The sequence below is a fragment of the Lathyrus oleraceus genome, chromosome 7, assembly GCF_024323335.1.
Source record: "Lathyrus oleraceus cultivar Zhongwan6 chromosome 7, CAAS_Psat_ZW6_1.0, whole genome shotgun sequence".
In the NCBI taxonomy this organism is placed as follows: domain Eukaryota; kingdom Viridiplantae; phylum Streptophyta; class Magnoliopsida; order Fabales; family Fabaceae; genus Lathyrus; species Lathyrus oleraceus.
In genome coordinates this window covers 159,941,482-159,965,769 of record NC_066585.1, presented here as the reverse complement: position 1 = coordinate 159,965,769, position 24,288 = coordinate 159,941,482, and the positions used below count along the sequence as shown (strand labels likewise).

The 24,288-nt window shown below is 39.0% G+C and overlaps 1 protein-coding gene across 2 annotated transcripts; it reads left to right on the top strand.

Moving 5' to 3' along the window:
- The first annotated feature begins 2,709 nt into the window (after positions 1–2,709).
- Positions 2,710–4,057, top strand: LOC127107003 (protein MAIN-LIKE 2-like). Of its 2 annotated transcripts, XR_007795597.1 has the most exons (3): positions 2,710–2,866; positions 2,968–3,852; positions 3,937–4,057. XR_007795597.1 is itself a non-coding variant. In XM_051044293.1 (2 exons), exons 1-2 carry the CDS (start codon positions 2,807–2,809, stop codon positions 3,679–3,681), a joined length of 774 nt encoding a protein of 257 aa, XP_050900250.1. In that variant the 5' UTR covers positions 2,710–2,806; the 3' UTR covers positions 3,682–3,895. The 2 variants fall into 2 exon arrangements, 1 of the variants encoding a protein (XP_050900250.1); XM_051044293.1 differs by lacking the exon at positions 3,937–4,057 and having other exon boundaries at positions 2,968–3,895.
- Positions 4,058–24,288: the final 20,231 nt, after the last annotated feature.

The following is a 24,288-nucleotide window of genomic DNA, read 5'->3' as shown; positions in this document are numbered from 1 at the left end:
CCCGCGTCTTCATTAGACAGACGAATCTCATCACGATAATATTGAAAAGACGGTTGAGTTAAAGCATACCCAACATTCACCACCTTCTTGCGAAGATTCTTATCTTTTATAGTACGCATGAAGTTTTGTGCAATGTGTCTGATACAGTAGACATGTGTAGAAGGAGGATCATGCCATCCGTTGTCATGGTTGTTGTAGGCACTTTCGATGGCAGCATGTCTATCAGAAATTAAACATAGATTGGCTTGTGGAGCGACATGCGTTCTGAGATGTCGAAGAAAGAAACCCCATCCACCAGCCGTTTCACCTTCAACAAGAGCAAAGGCAATGGGAAATACATTGTTGTTACCGTCTTGTGCAACTGCCATGAGCAAAGTACCCTTGTATTTTCCGTATAACCAAGTGCCATCAATTTGCAGGAGAGGTTTGCAGAAAGCGAAACCTTTGATGCACGGGTCAAATGCCCAAAAAAGATGGTGAAATATTCTATTACCTGTAGCACAGGTTCCGTCTGGCATCATTGCTGGCACTGTCTCCAGAATTGCCACAGTTCTTGGGACATAAGTTTTTAGTGCCCATAAAAACCGTGGTAATTCCTTGAATGAGTCCTCCCAGTTGCCGAAAACCTGCTCAACAGCCTTTGTCCTCGCAATCCATGCTTTCTTGTAAGATGGAGTATAATTATATATTGTTCGGATATGGGATATAATTATACTCACCTTCACTGATGGGTCTTTATTTACCAATGGCAGAATGTCTTGACATATCAAAGTTGTGCTCAGTTTACGGTGATCTTGTTCAACGTTAGTTGCAACGCAACTGTGTGGTGGGTCTATTGAGGCGATCTCCCAAGAGTCATTTTTCTTCTTGTAAGATGCAGCCAAACGAAACTTACAAAGCATGTTACGACATTCGATAACATACCTTCTAGAGTCAGTGCGTTTCACTGTAAAGTCAGCAAAGTTGTTCATATGGTATTTTTTTATTGCCAAGACACATTCCTCTTTGGTACGAAACATGTCTCCCACCTTTAATTCGCCTACTGGTCTCGGATACGGATTATAGAAGACACTGTCGAACGTTTCATCGTCGTGAAGATCCATATTTGTCATATGTTGAGGAGGATTGTAGGCATGAGTAGGAGGTATTGGTGGTGGTTGAGCCTCATCTTCATCGTCGTTGTTCAGGATGTGATCAACCTGTACCTCAGTCTCCTCTTCTTCTTCATCAACAACGTCGACCTCTACTTCGGCTTCTGGGTTGAGTTCATCTGACCATTGTGCATCATCTGCAGCATCTTCACCAGCTGGATCCTAATCGGTTAGTTGAGACTGTTGAGACGGTATACATGGTTGTATAGTAATGTACAACTCGATATAATCCATGCCTGAATGTTCATGACTAAGAAACATGCTTTCAACATCTTCATCGTCTCGTATCTTTAGGGGGAAAACTTGCATTGACCATTCTCAAAAAATATAGGATTCTGATATGTCATCTTTGACACAATACCTGATGCTATAAAGGATTGTATTCTTTTTTTGAAATGCAAAAAGGTTGCATTTCTCTTTATTGTCACTCTAATGGTATCAGTGTTTCTAAAACAAAAACCATGAAGCTCAGACTCAAAAGTTTCACTGTTGCAGTGAACGTTGATACTGTATAATGATGAAGATGACATTTTGGAGATAAAAAGTATTTTGCAAGTGCAGATGAATGTGAGTGAAGATGAAAAGTATTTTGGAGATGAAAAGTATTTTGCAAGTGCAGATGAATGTGATAGTAAGACACTTAAATACATGGTATCAGTGTCTCACATTGAAGCTACTCTGAGATACTGTGTCAAGCATGCAAGTAATTTCAGAGATGAGGTGTCTGTCATGCAATACAGTGTGAGTTGATGTGTCAAGCATGCTAGGTAGTCATGAGTTGATGTGTCTGTCAAGCATGCTAGCTAGTCAAGACAGAAGTGAGTATTCAGCATGCAGGATACTAGAGAGCCACGTGTCTGAGATGATGTGTCAATCCTGCAAGACAGTGTGACTTGATGTGTCAAGAAGGCAAGCTATCAAGAAGGTAGTCATCAACATGCAGGAGACAAGACAGACACGTGTCGGACACCTAAGATGGTCAGAGATGATGTGTCAAGCATGCTAGCTAGTCAAGACAGAAGTGAGTATTCAGCATGCAGGATACTAGAGAGCCACGTGTCTCAGATGATGTGTCAATCCTGCAAGACAGTGTGACTTGATGTGTCAAGCAGGCAAGCTATCAAGAAGGTAGTCAGCAGCATGCAGGAGACAAGACAGACACGTGTCGGACACCTAAGATGGTCAGAGATGATGTGGCAATCATGCAAGCCATCCATAAGTGAGTTGTTCAGCATGCAGGAGACAACAATGCCAAGTGTCAGACATGCAGAAGGTGGCGCCAATTGGTTTGGCGCCTACCTTTAGGGCTTGTACATGGTCGCCAATTTGAATGGCGCCCCCATGGAGTCAGTCCTCGAAACCAAGCATTCAGAACTAGCCTTGCATGCATGTACCCTATGGTGTCGCCAATTTGAATGGCGCCCCCTCTTTAATATTGTACATGGTCGCCAAATGAGGTGGAGACACCATGCAAACACAATTTTTCATGCACTCCTCCATTTGCCTATAAATTGATCCACTCCTTCAACAATTCTTCCACACCAACATTCTCACTACTTCATCTACAATTCTCACTACTTCATCTACATTACTTCTTTTACAATTTCATCTTCAACAAAATCTTCCATTTTCATCTACACCAACTCCCCAACAATATGTCTTTACTCACAATGGGCGAAGCACACAGAGGAACAGTTGCAAACATCGCGACATACGTAAGTTTTTTCTTATACTTCTTTTTTATGTTTCATCTCCACCAACCCCATTTTATTTTGAAATACCGACTTAGTCAAGTGTTACATTATTTCTATTATAGGATGTCTCAAGGTTTCGAACTCGAGTCCACGAATTTGTCCCAATGGACCCGATGATTCAACCTTATGTTGAACTCGCCGGTTTTGGTCACCTTAGCAAAATTATGTCTTGGTCTATAGATAACAAGTTCATTCTAGCCTTATGCGAAAGATGGAGGCCAGAGACACACACATTTTGGTTTCCAACCGGTGAGTGTACCGTGACGTTAGAAGACGTCTACATGCTTTTAGGACTACGAATTGAAGGCAAAGCTGTTAATGGTAAGACCAACTATGCAAATTCAATTTGCATGAAGCTTTTAAACACTGATTTGTTAGATGATAATGCTAGGGGACAAGGTATACTACTTTCACGCCTAAAGTCATATTATAATAGTTTTTATTTAGATGAGCATTCTACCGAAGATGCTCGAATCATCAAAACTAGGTGTTACATAATGTTGTTACTAGGATCCTTTTTATTTCCCGAAGGTAGTGGTTCTAGCATGCATATTATGTACTTACCTTTACTTAGACATATAGATAGAATAGGTAGTTATAGTTGGGGATCCGCATGTCTAGCCTATCTCTATAGTTCGTTGTGCAAAAACTCCCACAAAGATACTTCTACATTTTCTGGATGTGCTGTTTTGCTACAAGCATGGGGATGGTCAAGACTACCGTCTCTAGCACCGGTCAATAACAACCCCTTCACTTTTCCATATGCAAAAAAGTAAGTTGTTTAAATTGCTATATCTTTACTTCCTTCCTTACAGTTTATTACCCATAACTAATTTATTTTAACTTTTTGGTGTAGATGGTCGGCACGCGGTATGAATTACAGCAGATGTCCGAGACACTGTATTACTCAATATCGCAACCTGTTGGATCACCTTCGACCGGCAGACGTAAGCAAAATAATTTCATTATTTCTTCATATTATGTTGACTTTTTCTACATTCATTTAAATCCTATCGTCTTTAACATTTCAGTTCATTTGGCGTCCATACCTTAATATGGATCATGAGCATCAGATCAACCCTGAAGACGCAGCCGTATGGACAACATGCACACCGATAATACGGTTCATAACAGTGGAGCTGTAACACCCCGATAAAAATAAGATAATTATTTAATTTAAGTTAATATTATATTTATTAATTTAATTAAATAATTGGAATTATTGGATTATTATTATTATTATTATTATTGGAATAATAATTATTGGAAAATATATATAAGTTGGAAATAAGAAAAAGAGTCCCATTTGGTAAAGAAAGGGTTTCACGTGAAAAGCAGAGAAGCGGCTGAAAAGAGGAAAAGGGCAAAGAGACAGAGCAAGAGGAAGAAGGTTGGAGAAGAGAAAAGCTTGAAGCTTAAAGATTCGCCGGATTAACTCAGGTAAGGGGGGTTTATCGTCGTTTAATGGGTATTATGGGTTAACATGTAATGGGTAGTGATAAGCCATTGATTTGACCCTAATTGGGATGTTGAATGCTGAAAAAAATGGTGTTGGATAAGTTGTGTTAAAGCTGTAATTGACTCTGTATTGGATGAGTCTTGATTTCCCGAAAGTGTAGCTTTTTACGGAATTGAAATCGGAGGTCCGGAAGTCCTCCAACGGCGGAAAATGCGGAGAATTCTGCATTCTGCTTCGTGTTAGCGCAGGAACAGCTTTCTGTCTTGCGTTAACCGGTTAACCCAGGGTGTTAACCGGTTAACACTGTTAGGAATTGTGAAGTATTGTTGTTTTGCTTGCGTTAACCGGTTAACCCAGGGCGTTAACCGGTTAACACTGTTGTGATTTGTGAAAATTGTTGTTCTGTTTGCGTTAACCGGTTAACCCAGGGCGTTAACCGGTTAACACTGTTGAGTTTTGCCAGAAAGCGTGTTCTGTGTTGCGTTAACCGGTTAACCCAGGGCGTTAACCGGTTAACACTGTTGGAAATTGGAAAAATTGATATTTTAATGTTGTGAACATAATTGGTGATTGGCCTATATCGGTGTGTGATATAGTAGGGATTATTTCCCGTTGTTTTGAGTAGGATAGGTATTAGTAGAGTGTGCTAATACTGTGACTGAATTATTTGGCATGACATAATATGATTATGTGATAAATATGCTGATGATGTGTGAAAATATGCATAATGTTGTGAATGTATATATTATGTATGTAATTGTGGATGGACTGTTTTATGGCTTAGAGTGTGAGCATAGGTCCATTGTGGATTGTTGTTGATGTTGCATGCTAGGTGATTTGGCATAGCATAATGTGGCCTTTATGGTGGTAGCTAATTCCCATGGTGAGGAATTAGTGATGTTAGTCATTTTGGACTGTTGTTGATGTTTGCATGCTAGGTGATTAGCGTGCATAGCATGGCCCTTGGGGTGGTAGCTAATTCCCATGGTGAGGAATTAGTGATGTGAGTCACTAGGTCTCAAATGAGTGGGACTAGTGAGCTTGGTAGCCGTACCTGGATTTGGTCGGTGAAGTTGAACTATATGTTCACGAATAGTCGGTACCGCATGCATGGAGTCTCATTGCATAATGTATGTATGGCGTATAATATGAATGGATGTATTCCAATATTATACGTGTGTTGTGGTTGTGTTGAGTATGTGTATGATCATGAGTTGATGTTGTCGTTGCTGAAGTTGTGATATAATTAGGGTGATGAAATGTATTATTTACTTAACATTACATGATATTTTATAATGCTTATTATATCGATTGAGGAACTCACCCTTACAACTATTTTTCAGGTAACGAGCAGTGATTGAGTAGGAGCTAGTGCTTGGAGTCTAGTGTAGTTCCTTAGTGGGTCATGCTCTGGTAGATGTAACATCGGGACGGGATGTTTTAAATGTTTATTGGTGGTTGTGAACCAGTTTACATGTAATATGCTACATGTTTTGCATGATTGATTTAATCTCTATCCGCTGCGTATTGTGCAAATGCTTTATGCTTTGAATTAATAAAAGAGCATGACAGTTATCATGGTGAATGGTGTGAAGTGATTGTGTGACACCCTTAATTGCATATCTACTCTGATATATTTTTGTTGTTTTAATTAAATATTTGGGGTATTTTAGAAGGGTGTTACATTAGTGGTATCAGAGCATAGTCGGTCGAGTCGAGTCGTAATTATTCTGTTTCCCCTGTACGTGATAGGTGTTGTGTAACCCTATCAGTACTTATTGTTGTAGCTTGTTGGGTTTTCAGAATAGAGATGGCTGGAAGAGGTAGAGATGATGTTGCGATTGCTGAGGCTCTAGGTATGCTAGCTGGAGTACTTGGAGGGAATCCGAATGTTGTGGGGCTGGGAGCTGCTCGTCAACTGAGTGAGTTCCAGAAGAACAATCCTCCAATGTTCAAGGGAGCATACGATCCAGATGGTGCTCAGAAGTGGTTGAAGGAGATCGAGAGGATCTTCCGAGTGACTGAGTGTGCCAATAACCAGAAGGTCAGGTTCGGTACGCATATGCTGTCAGAGGAAGCAGATGATTGGTGGGTTGCTACCCGTACAGAGTTGGAAGCTGCTGGGAGTGCTGAGATCACTTGGGCGGCGTTCAGAGAGAGATTCCTAAGGAAGTACTTTCCAGAGGATGTCAGAGGAAAGAAAGAGATAGAGTTCTTAGAATTGAAGCAGGGCAGCCGGTCTGTTACTGAGTATGCTGCTAAGTTCACAGAGCTGTCGAAGTATTACACTCCCTATGATGAGGCTACTGGGGAATTTTCAAAATGTGTGAAGTTTGAGAACGGGTTACGTCCCGAGATTAAGCAGGCTATTGGGTATCAACGGATTAGAGTGTTTTCTGATTTGGTTGACTGTTGCAGGATTTTTGAACAGGATACCAAGGCCAGAACGGAGAGCTATCAGCAGAGGGTTGATAGGAAAGGCAAGAATCAGAATGATCGTGGGAAACCGTATGCAGCTGGCAAAGGTTTCCAGAGACAGAGTGGGATGAAGAGGCCTAGTGGGGGAGACTCCAGTGCCCCTGCTAAGTGTTACAGATATGGTCAGGCTGGACATCGTTTCCATGAGTGTACCAGTGCTGAGAAGAAGTGTTTCAAGTGTGGAAAAGGTGGTCATTTGGCTGCAGAGTGCCGGTCGAAGATTGTGACTTGTTTCAACTGTGGAGAAGTGGGTCATATCAGTCCACAGTGTCCTAAGCCGAAGAAAGAGAACCAGTCGGGAGGCAAGGTTTTTGCTTTATCGGGTTCGGAGACTTCTGCAGATGATCGTTTGATCCGAGGTACGTGTTATATTAATGGCTTTCCTCTTGTAGCTATTATTGACACAGGTGCGACTCATTCCTTTATATCTTTGGATTGTGCTGTGAAACTTAAGTTAGAGATATCTGAGATGCTTGGTAGTATGGTGATTGATACTCCTGCGAAGGGTTCAGTGACTACTACTTCAGTTTGTTTAAATTGCCCTTTGAGTATTTTTGGTAGAGACTTTGGGATGGACCTTGTGTGTCTTCCACTAGTGCAGATTGATGTTATCCTGGGTATGAACTGGTTGGTGTTTAACCGAGTTTATATCAATTGTTTTGATAAAACTGTGATCTTTCCTGAGATTGAGGAAGGAAAGAGTTTGTTTCTATCAGCAAGGCAGGTGAATGAGGCAGTAGCAGATGGGGCAGAGTTGTTTATGCTGTTAGCGACTTTGGAGGCTAAAGATAAACTGGTGACACTACGCCAAACAAGACCTTAGACAGCGCTTTTTTTGGCCTTAGACAGCGCTTTAAAGCGCTGTCTAAACCTCCGCTGCTAAAGGTTTAGACAGCGCTTTTTGAAATCTTAAAAGCGCTGTCTTAGCCCCCCCCCCTTAGACAGCGCTTTGGCCAAAAGCGCTTTCTAAGACCCTCCTATTTTAATTTTTTTAGGTATACCTTAGACAGCGCTTTTGGCCAAAGTGCTGTCTAAGGGGGGGGGGGGGGGGGGGGGGGCTTAGACAGCGCTTTTCAAAAAGCGCTGTCTAAGCCCCCCCTATTTTAATTTTTTTAGGTATACCTTAGACAACGCTTAAGGCAAAAGCGCTGTCTAAGGGGGGGGGGGGCTTAGACAGCGCTTTTCAAGAAGCGCTGTCTAAGCCCCCCCCCCCCCCTTAGACAGCGCTTTTGCCTAAAGCGCTTTCTAATCCCCCTTTAGACAGCGCTTTTTCCAAAAGCGCTGTCTAATGTATACGAAAATTTTTGAAGCTTTTGTTTTAAACCACATTTTTTCCAGGTTTATAAACCAGAATTTCTACCTGTTTTCAACCAGATTTTGACAGACAGTTATCACATTTTATACATGCCATTTTGGCCTTTTTTCTAACAATTTTTGGCTAACAAATATATATATATACCAATTCTAACCAATTTTGCCTTAAATGTATCAAAATATATACAAATTTATGTACACATTTACAAGTCATTACATATACTACAAATGTACACATTAATTACACAAATTTATGAAAAAACTTTGAGCTCTATCATGAATTGACACCACTCCTCTTTGATTTCGTCCACTTGATCCTTTGTATAAAATGCACACTTGAATTCCTCAAAGTACTACATAATAATATAACATATTTTGATTTAATTCCAACTATTTAATTATATGAGATATGTGTAAATATAAAAATAACTCATAAGTTAGAAATACATACATCGGTGGGAATCACTAATCGGCCCAAAGCAAGAGTATCCCGCATAAACCTCAACACGAAATACCCGCAATCTATTTGATTACGTTGTTGAGGACACTACATGAAAAAAAATATGGATTATAAATCCTAAGTTTTATCAAGTGTCATCACTAATATAATAAAAAATGTGGTAATTAAAAATATACCGCCACTTTAATCCATGTAATGCGGTTGGCGCTCCTCCTTGAGGTTTGGATATCTCGTTGGGCCCGAAAAGCTTGTAGGACGCTAATAAAATAAAAATGAAGCAATTAGAACAATTCACATAAACTAAGAAATTTTTTGAACATTCTCACTTACGTGTCAATTAGGTCCTTCATATCCGGGTATGTTGTCCAATCATTTCCTAACGAGTCAAGATAATACACAATTTCTCGGATAGGATTGATTGCGAGCAACAACCAATGTCCACTGTAATGATTAGGCAAATGTTAGATGGTAACTTGGAAAATAATTATAATAGATGAATTTAGAATGAAATGCTAACCCGGTATTAAACGGTATAAAAAACAACTTCTCCGCATCTTTATTGTCCATGAGGATCCGAAGAACATACTCCGTCACGGTATGCGGTCTACTTAAGATTAAACCTAAGTTGACGCTCGCGGGTGCTAAGAATCCGAATGACTCGTCCAAATCATTGGGGCGCATCAATTTGTCATACAAAAACCTAATATAAAAACATCATTAACACCTCTTTTGAAACATAAAGTAAACCGGATTAACATAAAGTAAACATCATTAACATAAGTTGTTTAATTAATAAAACAAAGTAGACCGGATTTACCTAATATATGTATTGACAACGTTGACGCCGATTTCTTCATGACCAAAAACTTGCATGAAGTCTTCATTACCAATCATTTGGTCGTGATCAAAGCCGAAAATCCCTTCCTCCATATGTATAGTCCGAACACCTCCGGCCGGTATATCGGTCATCTCTAGAAATGTCCTGAGGCACGACCTATACTTGGTGGTAGGTTTTTTCCTAGCTACGGTCTTCTTAGCACCAGAACTTTTTACGCGTGCGGAGGCGTTGCTAACCTCTTTTTTTTGTTGTGCGGAGGCATTGCTAACCTCATTTTCTTTTGATTTGGATTTTGTGGGAGTCTATTTAACATAACCAAGGAAAATATGTAAGTAAAATTTTAAGCATAAATTTTAAACTTTGAATATACACATTAAAGTTAACATAAGTTTTAAGCATACCTCATATCCTACGCATATGAGGTTTGTCGGCCATGCAACAAACGAACCTACTGCTTCGTGCACCGTTGTTGCATCCGAATCATCGCTAGGATATGGTAATGCTGCATTCGGCTCAACTGCAATATCAACTGATACCTTCAAACATCCAGCAGGGAGCTCTCTAGTGTGGAGTAATACTCCGTTAACGTTATGCACTTTTCCCTTGCCAACCATCCGATAGTATGGTGACGCCAAATACAGCTGACAATGGGAAATGCCCTAAAACCAATAATAACAAGAAATCGTCAATGTGTATATATGTCAAATACATAATTTAAGCAAATAGTTCATTTTAAGACAATTATATGTAATTACCTCTGGAATGTTCGGCTGAAAGGTACAGTTGATACTGTTTTTGTCCGAAGCATCTCTGTATACCGTTGAGGCGCTAGCCTCTCTTTCTCTCCTCAATGCATCAAGCTCAGCTTGCATGGCTTCCAATCTTGCATGAAGCTCCCGATTACTAGGAGCCTTTCCTTTTTTAACACTGAGGGAGGTCGGAGTGACTCCAAATCCCTTACCCCTCACCCGACCAGAATACTCAGGGACATCTAATGCCCGACTAAGTATGCTCTTAGTATCATCGGGAGATAGAGACTGAGATAGCTCCTCCTGAAAAATCAGATGAATACCGTATACTTGTCAAATATTTGTGTATAAAAATGTTATTCAATTAATGAAAAAATGTTATACTTACACATTTCTGGTATACGTTTAAAACTTCTTCTTGAGGAACTCCAGATTTGCCCACACGGGCTTCCTTCCACAAAACATGTGCAGGAAGAGATGTTTCTGAACTTTCCTCCTTCTGCAGCTACACATTAAGTCATACAATTTGATCAGATAAAACTAATATATGATGAACAAATTTGTTTTCGCAATTTATAAATACTTACCATGGATTGTTCTAAGCGTCCATATCCGACACGTCCTTTTCGGTACGGATATGCGGGACTTGATGCTCTTTCCCGATTTGTAGCACTTATTCTTTGAAAATTCGGGTCTTGTCTTTTGGATTTGAAAGCTTCCCATTCTTCAGCCGATATCAAACTTTCATATTTTCTAGGAAGCTCCGCATCCACAAAATTACCATCCGCATCCTTAAGGAACTTGGATGATAAAAATGTCTGAAACCCTCTAAGAAGCTTTCCGGCCAATTTCATACAAAACCCTCTTCTTTCTTCTTCGATGTTAAAACATCGCTAAGAAAAACATACAGATTGATAGTTAGTATCGGTAATTGAAAAAACATAATTGATACCGTATAATTAAGGGCCAAATGATTGTACCTTTATCTCACTCCAAATTTTTTCTTTGGAGTCTTTCAACTCTTTATTTCTCCAATCATCACATGTAATGGGAATTTCATTCCTTACTAGTGCACCGATGAAACTAGTTAAGGTATGCCCATTAGGTTCTATAAGTTGTCCCTGGTTGTTCCAAGAGACATCTAGTATGATGCCTCGAGATCTTCCTTGGACCACCCTTCGCATTACTGTGATGCCTCTTCGAATTTCTTCTTCCGCGGATACTTTACTAACTTCCTCATGTTGGTCATCAGCCATGTCTAACCTGTAATAAACCAAGGAAACCATCAAATATCAAATATAACTTATAATCATGCAATTGAAAACAAAAAAATAAAGAAATCATGCATTATCAGATATAACTTATAATCAAAGCAATTGAAAACAAAAATATAATGAAATCATGCATTATCACATATAACTTATAATCAAAACAAATGAAAAAAAAAATAAAGAAACCATGGATAATTTACCTAAGTCACTAACATCTCTTTCTTTTCTTTGTTGGAATATTAATCACTTGTTTCTTAGCAATGCGTACGGATGAATTGATCCAAATTCCCTCATTATGATCGTTTCTTATATATGACTCATCCGGTATAAGATCCTCAACTTCATCATTTCTATTCAACTCATTCCGTCTAATGCATGACTCATTCTCAACATCAATATCACATTGATCGACACCGCTATCATCAGTCACTTTGTTAGAGAAAAGCACTATAGACCATTTTGTACTCTTCGGGTCATTCACATAGAACACTTGTTTAGCTTGAGATGCTAGAATAAAAGGTTCATCTTTGTACCCCACCCTAGTAAGATCAACTTGCAAAAATCCAGACTTATCCATTCGTATGCCACTACTATTCACCCACTTGCAACCAAAGATGGGAATCTGAAACTTCTCGTAATCAAACACCCAAATGTGCTCAATAACTCCAAAATATGACAAATTTGCATATTTGGGGTTTAAGTCCTTCATACTTGATATATGCATTGCTTCAGCTAGCACGGTGACACCACTATTTTGCATAGTACTCTTATCATCTTGTTCTTTGGTATAAAATGTGTATCCATTAATTGAATACGCGCTATGAGAAAACACATGCAAACTTGGACCATATGCCAAACATCTCAACCTTTCTGTTACCGAAGAAGGATCTGAAGAGCGCTTCAAATAAATATGATCCTTCAACCATTGTATGAAACTTTGATTGTGCTCTATAACTATCCAATTTTCATTTCTGTTCGGATTTAACCTTCGGAGTACATCCTTGTGCATTTCAACATATGGCTCAACCTCATTATTATTGTGCAGAACATACAAATGAACTTGATCCCGTTCATCCCTTGATATTGTCACAATTTTATTCCCAATTAATTTTTTACCTTCCATTTTGTCGAAAATCTGAGCTCTGGGGAGTCCAATCGATTGAACGTTAGACAAATATTCAGTACAAAACTCAACAGCTTCTTCAACAATGTATCGTTCAACAATACAACCCTCTGGTCGACTTCGGGATTTCACGTACCCTTTAATATTTTCATATACCGTTCAGCAGGGTACATCCATCTCATATAAGCTGGTCCACACAACTGTGTCTCTTTCACAAGATGAACAACTAAATGAACCATTATGTCAAAAAAAGACGGAGGAAAATACATTTCAAGCTCACACAAGGTAATTACAATCTCTTTTTGTAGTGTTGGTAAGATCTCGGGATCGATCACCTTACTACAAATTGACCTAAAGAAAAAACACAATTTAGTTATGGCACTTCTTACTTTTTCTGGCAAAATAGAACGTATACCTATCGGTAGAAAATGTTCCATTATAACATGGCAATCATGTGTCTTCAAATTCTTCAACTTGAGGTCTTTCATAGAAACAAGTCTTCTGATATCAGATGAGTATCCTTCTGGAACCTTAACTTCACTCAGAGACTTACACAATTTTTTTTTCTCCTTTCTAGATAAAGTAAAAGCAGCAGGTGGTAGATATGTTCGTCTTCCTTTCTTCACGGGTGCTAATTCAGTTCTCATTCCCATTTTTAACATGTCCTCCCTTGCTTTAAGGCCATCCTTAGACTTGCCTTTATATTGAGTAATGTACCGATAACACTTTCAAATACGTTTTTTTCAATATGCATAACATCGAGAAAATGTCTCACGTACAAAGACTTCCAATATGGCAATTCAAAAAATATCGACCTTTTCTTCCACCCACCTTTCACAATCTTATGTGCAAAAGGCTTGCCAAACTCAGTACGCACATCTTTCACCTTTTCAAAAACTTGTTCACCTGACAATGCGGGTGGAGCTCTACGATGTTCGGTGTCTCCATTGAATGCTTTTCTCCACCCACGGTAGTGATGTTTAGAATGTAAGAATCTACGATGACCGAGAAACACATTCTTCTGGCAAAGTTCTAATCGAATCGTATCGGTTCCGTCTTCACAAACAGGACACGCACGTTGACCTTTAATGCTATACCCAGATAGATTCCCGTATGCTGGAAAATCATTAATTGTGCCAAATAACATCGCCCTCAAATTGAAACTTTCTTTCCTATATCCATCATAAACCTCCACACCGTTCTCCCACAAAATCTTTAAATCTTCGATCAGAGGTGTCAAGTATACGTCTATGTCATTCCCTGGTTGTTTAGGACCAGAGATTAACAGAGATAACATCATGTACTTACGCTTCATACATAGCCACGGAGGTAGGTTATAAATCATAAGAATCACAGGCCATGTGGTATGTGAGATACTTTGAAGACCATGTGGGTTCATTCCATCAGTAGATAATGCCAATCGAAGGTTTCTTGCTTCTGATCCAAACTCAGGATAATCATTATCAATCTTCGACCACTGTGGTGAATCAGCCGGATGCCGATACTTTCCATCAATAATTCTTTCATCTGCATGCCAAGTAAGATGTCTTGCATCGGTTTCACTACGAAACATGCGCCTAAATCTCGGAATTATCGGAAAATACCATAAGACTTTTGCGGGAGATAATCTTTTCTTATATCGAGACAAACCGCATTTAGGGCACTCAGTTAACATTGCATATTCGTTACGAAACAAAATGCAATCGTTAGGACAAGCATGTATCCTATCATAGCTCATGCCAATAGAGCACAACATTTTTTTTGCCTCATAGGTTCGATTAGGAAGAACATTATCATCCGGTAGCATTTCTCTCATAAGGGCCAACAACTCTGTGAAACTTTTATCCGACCATCCATTGCCCGCCTTTAAGTTGTACAACTTTAATACCGCAGAAAGTCTTGAGAATTTAGTGCAACCGTTGTACAACGGTTTCTCTGCATCGCTTACCATCCTCTCAAACATTTCAGGACAATCATGAAGATCTTCTTCCAGTGCTTCTACAATCTCTTCAACTCGATCACAATCGTATGTTTCCGTGTCTTTGTCGTATGAAGCATAGGTCGTATTACTTTTTCCACTCGATTCAACATTCTCGTTAATTTTCTCACCATGAAATATCCAGCACCGATAACTTTGATCAATTCCATGCCTCAGCAAATGCGATTTCAATCCATGTGCGTCAACCTTACCAATATAACAACAACGCAAGCAAGGACAATGCATTCGTCTGGGGTTTTCAGCGTGTTGAACAGCATACTTAACGAATTCCAAAACCCCACTCTCGTACTCTTTGGTCATTCGATCGGCACAGATCCATGTTTTATCCATGGTTTTCCTACTTATTAAAGTAAACAATTAATCCATACAATTATAAGCAACTTACTTATTTTTGACTGTTATATTATTTTTTACTGTTATATTTTGTTTTGTTAACTGCAGTCAATCAAGGTCCATTCAATAATAAGCAACTTACTTATAAAAATATTTTATTGTAAAATAAAATACTAACTGATCTTCTTTACTCTTAACTAAATTTCCATATATTTTCAATCTTTATAAATAAATCATTTAATATTTGACACATGGAGTACTACTTCTACCCAGAACAATCCCTAGTTAGTCCCTGCCCCCATATGAGCAACAACAAACAACCATTATATTTTGGAGTGTATTACCGACAAATCATGATTTACAAGCAAAAACCTAAGACTATAACTATTAATTTGTCTGTTTTAGTTGAATTTTTTGGTGCTATTATTACTCTCTCAAACTCTTCTAATAATGCATGAACATAGGTACAAATCCCCTAAGTTTTGAACGGGTGCAAGAGTTACTAGTATGATGCAACAATTCTGAGCAAACAGTAACATATTCTTACAAATTCATGTGTTTTTGAGTCATTTTTTCCTGTAAAGAGTAATCATACGTGTTGTAGTAGGCATTGGTGAGTATATAAATATATATAGTACAGACAAAGAAAAACATCTTATATGCCACCTGAGTACATGCATTTTATATGCTCAGAAAAAACACACAAACACAAGAAAAACAATAAAAAATAAAAAGAAGTATCTTGAAACATACCAGTTCTGTTCGCTTGGAATCGATGCCCGGTTTTATATGTGCTTCAACAGTTTCGTCAAACTTTGCCTTGGCGTTGGCCTGAACAATATATAATGATATTAAAACATACAGTAAACAATGGAACATTGCAGGTAAAACAGGAACAATGTAAAACAATGGAATACAGTACACACAAAATAGGGTTGAGATTGTTGAGATTGTTGAGATTGTTGAGATGAGGAGTGCGGTGGCGGAAACGGTGGCGGAAACGGCGGCGGTCGCTTGTTTGGGTGACGGCGGAGGTGAATAGGGTTTTCGAACGTTGCACTGAAAAAATGTGTTTTGGGTGTCTGAGAGGTGAGTGAAGAAGAGGGAAAACAAAAATACGTACTGAGAACGAAAATACAATCCTGAAATTTTATTTTAATTAGACCTTAGACAGCGCTTTTGTGGAAAGCGCTTTCTAAGGTATGCCTTAGACAGCGCTTTCCAAAAGCGCTTTCTAAGCCCCCCCTTAGACAGCGCTTTTGGTTTTAATTTTTTTTTTAAATTTAAAGACTTTAGACAACGCTTTATCAAAAGCGCTGTCTAAGGTCTATATTTAAAAGCGCTTTCTAAAAGCGCTGTCTAAGGGGGGGGTCTTAGACAGCGCTTTTTAAAAGCGCTGTCTAAGACCCCCCCTTAGACAGCGCTTTCATTATTTTCTTGGAACATTTTCAGCGCTTTATTTTAATTTTAACCTTAGACAGCGCTTTCTTTTAAAAGCGCTGTCTAAGATGCGCTGTTAAAAGTCATTTTTGCCATAGTGTGATTTGCGATCTAGCCGTGGTGTGTGATTTTCCTGATGTGTTTCCTGAAGAAGTGAACGAATTACCACCAGAGCGTGAAGTTGAGTTCTCGATTGAATTGGTACCTGGTACTAGGCCGGTGTCGATGGCTCCGTACCGTATGTCTGCTGTTGAGTTAACTGAATTGAAGAGTCAGTTGGAAGATCTGTTGGATAAGAAATTTATTCGTCCGAGTGTGTCACCTTGGGGTGCACCGGTGTTGTTGGTTAGAAGAAGTTAGTTTTCTTGGTCATGTGATTTCAAGAAGTGGTGTTGCTGTTGATCCTTCTAAGATAGAAGCGGTATCTCAGTGGAAAGCTCCGAAGTTTGTTGCTGAGATTCGAAGTTTCCTTGGTTTGGCTGGTTATTATAGGAAGTTCATTGAGGGATTTTCTAAGTTGGCGTTACCGTTAACGATGTTGACTAGAAAGGGGCAAGCGGTTGTTTGGGACTCAAAATGTGAAGAAGGTTTCCAAGAGTTAAAGAGAAGGTTAACTATTGCTCCTGTTCTGATATTACCAAGTCCGTCAGAACCATTTGAGGTTTACTGTGATGCTTCATTGTTGGGTTTGGGTGGTGTGTTGATGCAGAATAAGCAGGTTGTAGCTTATGCTTCGAGACAACTGAAGGTTCATGAGAGGAACTATCCGACACACGATTTAGAGTTGGCAGCTGTGGTATTTGTTCTGAAGTTATGGAGGCATTACTTGTACGGGGCAAGATTTGAAGTTTTCAGTGACCGTAAAAGTTTGAAGTATTTGTTTGATCAGAAAGAGCTGAATATGAGACAGAAGAGATGGTTAGAGTTTCTGAAGGATTATGACTTTGGTTTGAATTACCATCCGGGTAAAGCAGACGTAGTGGCTGATGCATTGAGTCGGAAATCATTGCATATGTCTATGTTAATGGTTAAGGAATTGGATTTAATTGAGCAGTTTAGAGACTTGAGTTTGGTGTGTGAGAGTACTCACAATAGTGTTAAATTGGGAATGTTGAAGTTAACGAGTAGTATTCTGGATGAGATCAGAGAGAGTCAGAAATCCGATGTGCTTTTGGTTGATAAGTTGACTCTAGTGAATCAAGGTCGAGGTGGTGAATTCAGAGTTGATGAGAATGGTGTTTTGAGTTTTGGTAATCGGGTGTGTATTCCGGATGTTACCGAACTTAAGAGGAGTATTCTGGAGGAAGGACATCGTAGTGGCCTGAGTATTCATCCGGGAGCTACGAAGATGTATCATGATTTGAAAAAGTTATTTTGGTGGCCGGGAATGAAAAGAGAAGTTGTGAGTTTTGTTTATTCTTGTTTGACTTGTCAGAAGTCAAAGATTGAGCATCAGAAGCCGTCTGGGCTAATGCAACCGTTGGCTATTCCAGAGTGGAAGTGGGATAGTGTCAGTATGGATTTTGTTTCTGGTTTACCGAGAACGATTAAGAATTTTGAAGCTATATGAGTGATTATTGATAGATTGACAAAATCGGCTCATTTCATTCCGATCAGAATGGATTATCCGTTAGAGAGATTAGCTGAGTTGTATATTGAGAAAAATGTAAGTTTGCATGGTATTCCGTCGAGTATTGTTTCGGACAGAGATCCTAGATTTACATCGAAGTTCTGGGAAGGTTTGCAGAGGGCTTTGGGAACTAAGCTGAGATTGAGTTCTGCATATCATCCGCAGACTGATGGTCAGACTGAGAGGACGATTCAGTCACTAGAGGATCTTTTGAGGGCTTGTGTTTTGGAAAAGGGAGGTGCTTGGGATTGTTACTTACCTTTGATTGAGTTTACCTACAACAATAGTTTTCATTCGAGCATTGGTATGGCACCGTTTGAAGCTTTGTATGGTAGGAGATGTCGGACGCCTTTATGTTGGTATGAGTCCGGTGAGAGTGTTGTGGTTGGACCGGAGATTGTTCAACAAACTACGGAAAAGATTAAGATGATTCAGGAGAAGATGAGAATTGCTCAGAGTCGTCAGAAGAGTTATCACGACAAGAGGAGGAAGTCACTTGAGTTTCAGGAGGGAGATCATGTGTTTCTTCGTGTTACTCCGATAACTGGGGTTGGTCGAGCTTTGAAGTCGAAGAAGTTGACACCTCGGTTTATTGGTCCTTATCAGATTTTGGAGAGGATAGGGGAGGTAGCCTATCGTATCGCTTTACCGCCGTCACTTGCGAATTTGCATGAGGTTTTTCATGTGTCTCAGTTGAGGAGGTACATTCCTGATCCGTCGCATGTAGTCCAAATAGATGATGTACAGGTGAGAGATAACCTGACTGTTGAAACATCACCTATGAGGATCGAGGATCGAGAGTTGAAGCAGTTGCGGGGTAAAGAGATTACTTTGGTAAAGGTAGCTTGGGGAGGACCAGCAGGTGGCAATGTGACTTGGGAACTTGAGAGTCAGATGAAGGAGTCTTATCCAGAGTTATTCGCTTGAGGTATGTTTTCGAGGACGAAAACTCTTTTAGTGGGGGAGAGTTGTAACACCCCGATAAAAATAAGATAATTATTTAATTTAAGTTAATATTATATTTATTAATTTAATTAAATAATTGGAATTATTGGATTATTATTATTATTATTGGAATAATAATTATTGGAAAATATATATAAGTTGGAAATAAGAAAAAGAGTCCCATTTGGTAAAGAAAGGGTTTCACGTGAAAAGCAGAGAAGCGGCTGAAAAGAGGAAAAGGGCAAAGAGACAGAGCAAGAGGAAGAAGGTTGGAGAAGAGAAAAGCTTGAAGCTTAAAGATTCGCCGGATTAACTCAGGTAAGGGGGGTTTATCGTCGTTTAATGGGTATTATGGGTTAACATGTAATGGGTAGTGATAAGCCATTGATTTGACCCTAATTGGGATGTTGAATGCTGAAAAAAATGGTGTTGGATAAGTTGTGTTAAAGCTGTAATTGACTCTGTATTGGATGAGTCTTGATTTCCCGAAAGTGTAGCTTTTTACGGAATTGAAATCGGAGGTCCGGAAGTCCTCCAACGGCGGAAAATGCGGAGAATTCTGCATTCTGCTTCGTGTTAGCGCAGGAACAGCTTTCTGTCTTGCGTTAACCGGTTAACCCAGGGTGTTAACCGGTTAACACTGTTAGGAATTGTGAAGTATTGCTGTTTTGCTTGCGTTAACCGGTTAACCCAGGGCGTTAACCGGTTAACACTGTTGTGATTTGTGAAAATTGATGTTCTGTTTGCGTTAACCGGTTAACCCAGGGCGTTAACCGGTTAACACTGTTGAGTTTTACCAGAAAGCGTGTTCTGTGTTGCGTTAACCGGTTAACCCAGGGCGTTAACCGGTTAACACTGTTGGAAATTGGAAAAATTGATATTTTAATGTTGTGAACATAATTGGTGATTGGCCTATATCGGTGTGTGATATAGTAGGGATTATTTCCCGTTGTTTTGAGTAGGATAGGTATTAGTAGAGTGTGCTAATACTGTGACTGAATTATTTGGCATGACATAATATGATTATGTGATAAATATGCTGATGATGTGTGAAAATATGCATAATGTTGTGAATGTATATATTATGTATGTAATTGTGGATGGACTGTTTTATGGCTTAGAGTGTGAGCATAGGTCCATTGTGGATTGTTGTTGATGTTGCATGCTAGGTGATTTGGCATAGCATAATGTGGCCTTTATGGTGGTTGCTAATTCCCATGGTGAGGAATTAGTGATGTTAGTCATTTTGGACTGTTGTTGATGTTTGCATGCTAGGTGATTAGCGTGCATAGCATGGCCCTTGGGGTGGTAGCTAATTCCCATGGTGAGGAATTAGTGATGTGAGTCACTAGGTCTCAAATGAGTGGGACTAGTGAGCTTGGTAGCCGTACCTGGATTTGGTCGGTGAAGTTGAACTATATGTTCACGAATAGTCGGTACCGCATGCATGGAGTCTCATTGCATAATGTATGTATGGCGTATAATATGAATGGATGTATTCCAATATTATACGTGTGTTGTGGTTGTGTTGAGTATGTGTATGATCATGAGTTGATGTTGTCGTTGCTGAAGTTGTGATATAATTAGGGTGATGAAATGTATTATTTACTTAACATTACATGATATTTTATAATGCTTATTATATCGATTGAGGAACTCACCCTTACAACTATTTTTCAGGTAACGAGCAGTGATTGAGTAGGAGCTAGTGCTTGGAGTCTAGTGTAGTTCCTTAGTGGGTCATGCTCTGGTAGATGTAACATCGGGACGGGATGTTTTAAATGTTTATTGGTGGTTGTGAACCAGTTTACATGTAATATGCTACATGTTTTGCATGATTGATTTAATCTCTATCCGCTGCGTATTGTGCAAATGCTTTATGCTTTGAATTAATAAAAGAGCATGACAGTTATCATGGTGAATGGTGTGAAGTGATTGTGTGACACCCTTAATTGCATATCTACTCTGATATATTTTTGTTGTTTTAATTAAATATTTGGGGTATTTTAGAAGGGTGTTACAGGAGCTGCACAACACCGATCGTGTGAAGCTGCAGTTTGGTATGGTCCAGAATATCCCAGATCCCCCAGCTAGCCTAGGAGAATGGCATATGCGTAAAGTGAACGACCAATGGAACTACAACCCTTGGCAAACCTTCGCAAGATCAGAGTGTCACAAGTGGAAGCACCGTCATGACCATGTCTTAACTGACGCAGTCATGCCAAATGAGGTAAAACCAAGTCGTACTTATATGGCTTGGTATAGATCAGTTGGATTTCAATTCATCGCCGATGATATGTACCTCTACGACCCACGCCAGACAAGTTACACACAAGAAGGATCAACATCTAACCCCCAACAACATTCTCAGCCCGGTTACTCACAACCACCTATCCGACAAACTTTCCGTTCCACAAACACACAAACATACAACCAAAACATGCCATTCACCCAACCCCAAAACCAAGAACATCCCCCATACCACCACCAACAAATGGACCATCAACCTTCGACCGAACATCGCTTCGCACCCACACCATCACCCTACCAAAGTCGCCTTACCCAAAACACTAACCGCCCCATCACCTACCGTAGCCAAGAACCCCAAACATCACAATACCATAACATCCCACAACCATATCTCTTCCAAACACCCCAACAACCTTTCCAACCTTTCCTAGACCCATCATTGTCACCCATGTCTCCCTTCAACTGTCCCGGTCGCCCATCCATGACTCAACCACACCCCAACTTCTCTGGCATGGGTCATGAGCTCAGCTACGCCGGTACACCATCATTGAATACTGAAGACTATGCCGAGTTGGCTGAATACCTCAACGGATCTTCTCCTGTAGGAGGTAATGACGCTCCTGGACCATCAGATGAACAAACACCGGTGCAGAATCGTCAACGTGGGTTAGGGTAGCTAGGGGATGTGGGACCGGAGGTCGGTTAGGTGATCCCGGTCATCACCATTAGGATTCTTTGTGTAAAATCCAAATTTTATTAATATCAATTCGTATTATGTCAAATTTATCTTTGTGTAAACTCCAAACATTAGGTTTCTTTCATAATTCTAAAATAAACACATATCACAATACAAAAATTTATAGGTCAAAAACCCTAATTCAAGGACTTGTTATTGTTATGTTGAAGGGCTTGAATTTGGTCCCTTTTGGCAAAATTCACATACACATGTTTTGACAGAAACCCTAATTTTGGGTCAAGTTTGCAAGGACCTACCTCACTCATTTTTAATTATTTTTAGGTGGGACCAAGTGCATTGGAAAATTTAAGATGTCTACTTCACTTGTTATGTTGGACAAAAATTCATAACTCTAACACAAACACATGCAATAATACAAAACATTATAGGTCAGATAACAGATAAAATGTCAAAGAGTCCAAGTTCAGGTGCCCATAGCTTTCTCATAAAAATTGCAAATGATGCAAAACTTTAGTCCAAATTAATTATCTTGAAAAGATCTACAACTTTTATGTTGAAGGTTTTGTCATTTGAGGCTTTTATCATTCGAACTAAAGGGCTTGAAGTTGGTCCCTTTTGGCAAAATTCACATCCACTTGTTTTGACATAAACCCTAATTTTAGGTCAAGTTCGCAAAGACCTAACTCACTCATTTTTAATTATTTTCAGGTGGGACCAAGTGCATTGGAAAATTTAAGATGTCTACTTCAAATGTTATGTTGGACAAAAATTCATATTCCTAAAAGAAACACATGAAATAATGCAAGACATTATAGGTCAGATAACAGTTCAAAAACTCAGCAGTCCAACTTCAACTGCCCATAACTTTCTCATAAAAAATCCAAATAGTGCAAAATTTATATCCAAATTCATTGTCTTGAAAAGATCTACAACTTTCATGTTGGAGGGTTTTTCATTTGAGGCTTTAGGGAGTCGCCAATTGGATTGGCGCCCCCTCTTAAAAATTACACATAGGCGCCAATTGGATTGGCTAGGGCAGGTGCCCTAGCCTATCCAATTGGCGCCTCCTTGCAATTTTTAAGAGGGGTCGCCAATCCAATTGGCGCCTCCTCCTAAAAGTGGGGTAGATTGGGAATTTTTTTGAAAAGTGGGTTATTTTGGGAATTTCTTCGAAAAAGTGGGTTATCTCGGTAAATTTGCCTAAAAAGGAGACACTCACACTGACAAGAGAAGGACAAAAAAAAAGAGCTTATACAAAATCAACTTTCTCTCCCTCTCATACGTGTTGACCAAAAAGGTCAAACACCACCACCACCAAACTCTTCATCATCAACTATCATCACCTCTACAAAATCAAATACAACTATCGTAAAACCCAACCCCATTATCAAAGACCACCTTCTCCAATTTCATACACCACCATAAACACAAGAAAGAAAAAAATAGAAAGTTAATCTACTTTTCTCATCATCAACACCATAATCATTATCAATATTATTCATCATCATCATAAACAAAGAACAACATCCACAACAACTATCACGTCCAAATCGGAAAAGAAAAAAGAATCAGAGAGGAAAGAAGCTGCCACCAACCGCCCTTTCTCCTATCAAATTAGACCGTCGCGAGCTCTTCCATTGTCGACTGGAAACCACCAGGCACCACATTTGCATTTCCTGAATCGCGCAAGAGGTGATTATTTTCTTTTGTCATTTGTAAAATTGAGATATGTTGTGATTTTTTGTTTGTTTTAATTGTTGGTTGATTTAATTTGAGAGAAAAAGAGTTGTTATGTTTTAACCATGAAAGAAGAAAATGGTGGAGGTATGTTTGGAGAAGAAGATGATTGTGTTCACATTTGTTGTATTAGTATTTTTTCTTTTTCTTTTTCTTTTTTCTTTTTTGGTTTATAAATCTTGGTTTTTTTTTTTGTAATTATCATTTTAGTTTATTTTAAAAGATTAATTAGGGTTGTCTAACTTTGGGTCAATTGGGCCTTGTAACACCCTCCATTTATTCTCCACACACCTCTCGTTGGTGTGTGTTGAGAGTTTTGGGTCATTTGGACCCCGTTACAACCCCCCAATTCCTTTTGCACCTCTTGGATTTTTTTAATTTTATTTAGTTTAGTTAATTTCAATTTATTTAGTTTATAAAATTTATTTTGTTTAATTTATTTAGTTTTATTTAATTTTAATCCAAGCATTATGTTCATTATAATCTATACCTATATATAAAGGGAAAAGGTGAAAATGGGTTGGCCTTTTTTTCATCCGATTTTATCATTTACAAATTGTTACAATTACTATCAATTATTAAATTTAAAAATAAAATACAAAAATAAAATTGTTTACTAAATATGTAACCTCCATCAACACATCAAATATCTTCCTCCAA

Bases quoted from the DNA above. Each gene is read 5' to 3' on its own strand.
- LOC127107003 (XM_051044293.1), top strand. From the start codon at position 2,807: ATGTCTTTACTCACAATGGGCGAAGCACACAGAGGAACAGTTGCAAAC. The intron at 2,867-2,967 runs GTAAGTTTTTTC...TTTCTATTATAG, and splicing joins TTGCAAACATCGCGACATAC to GATGTCTCAAGGTTTCGAAC.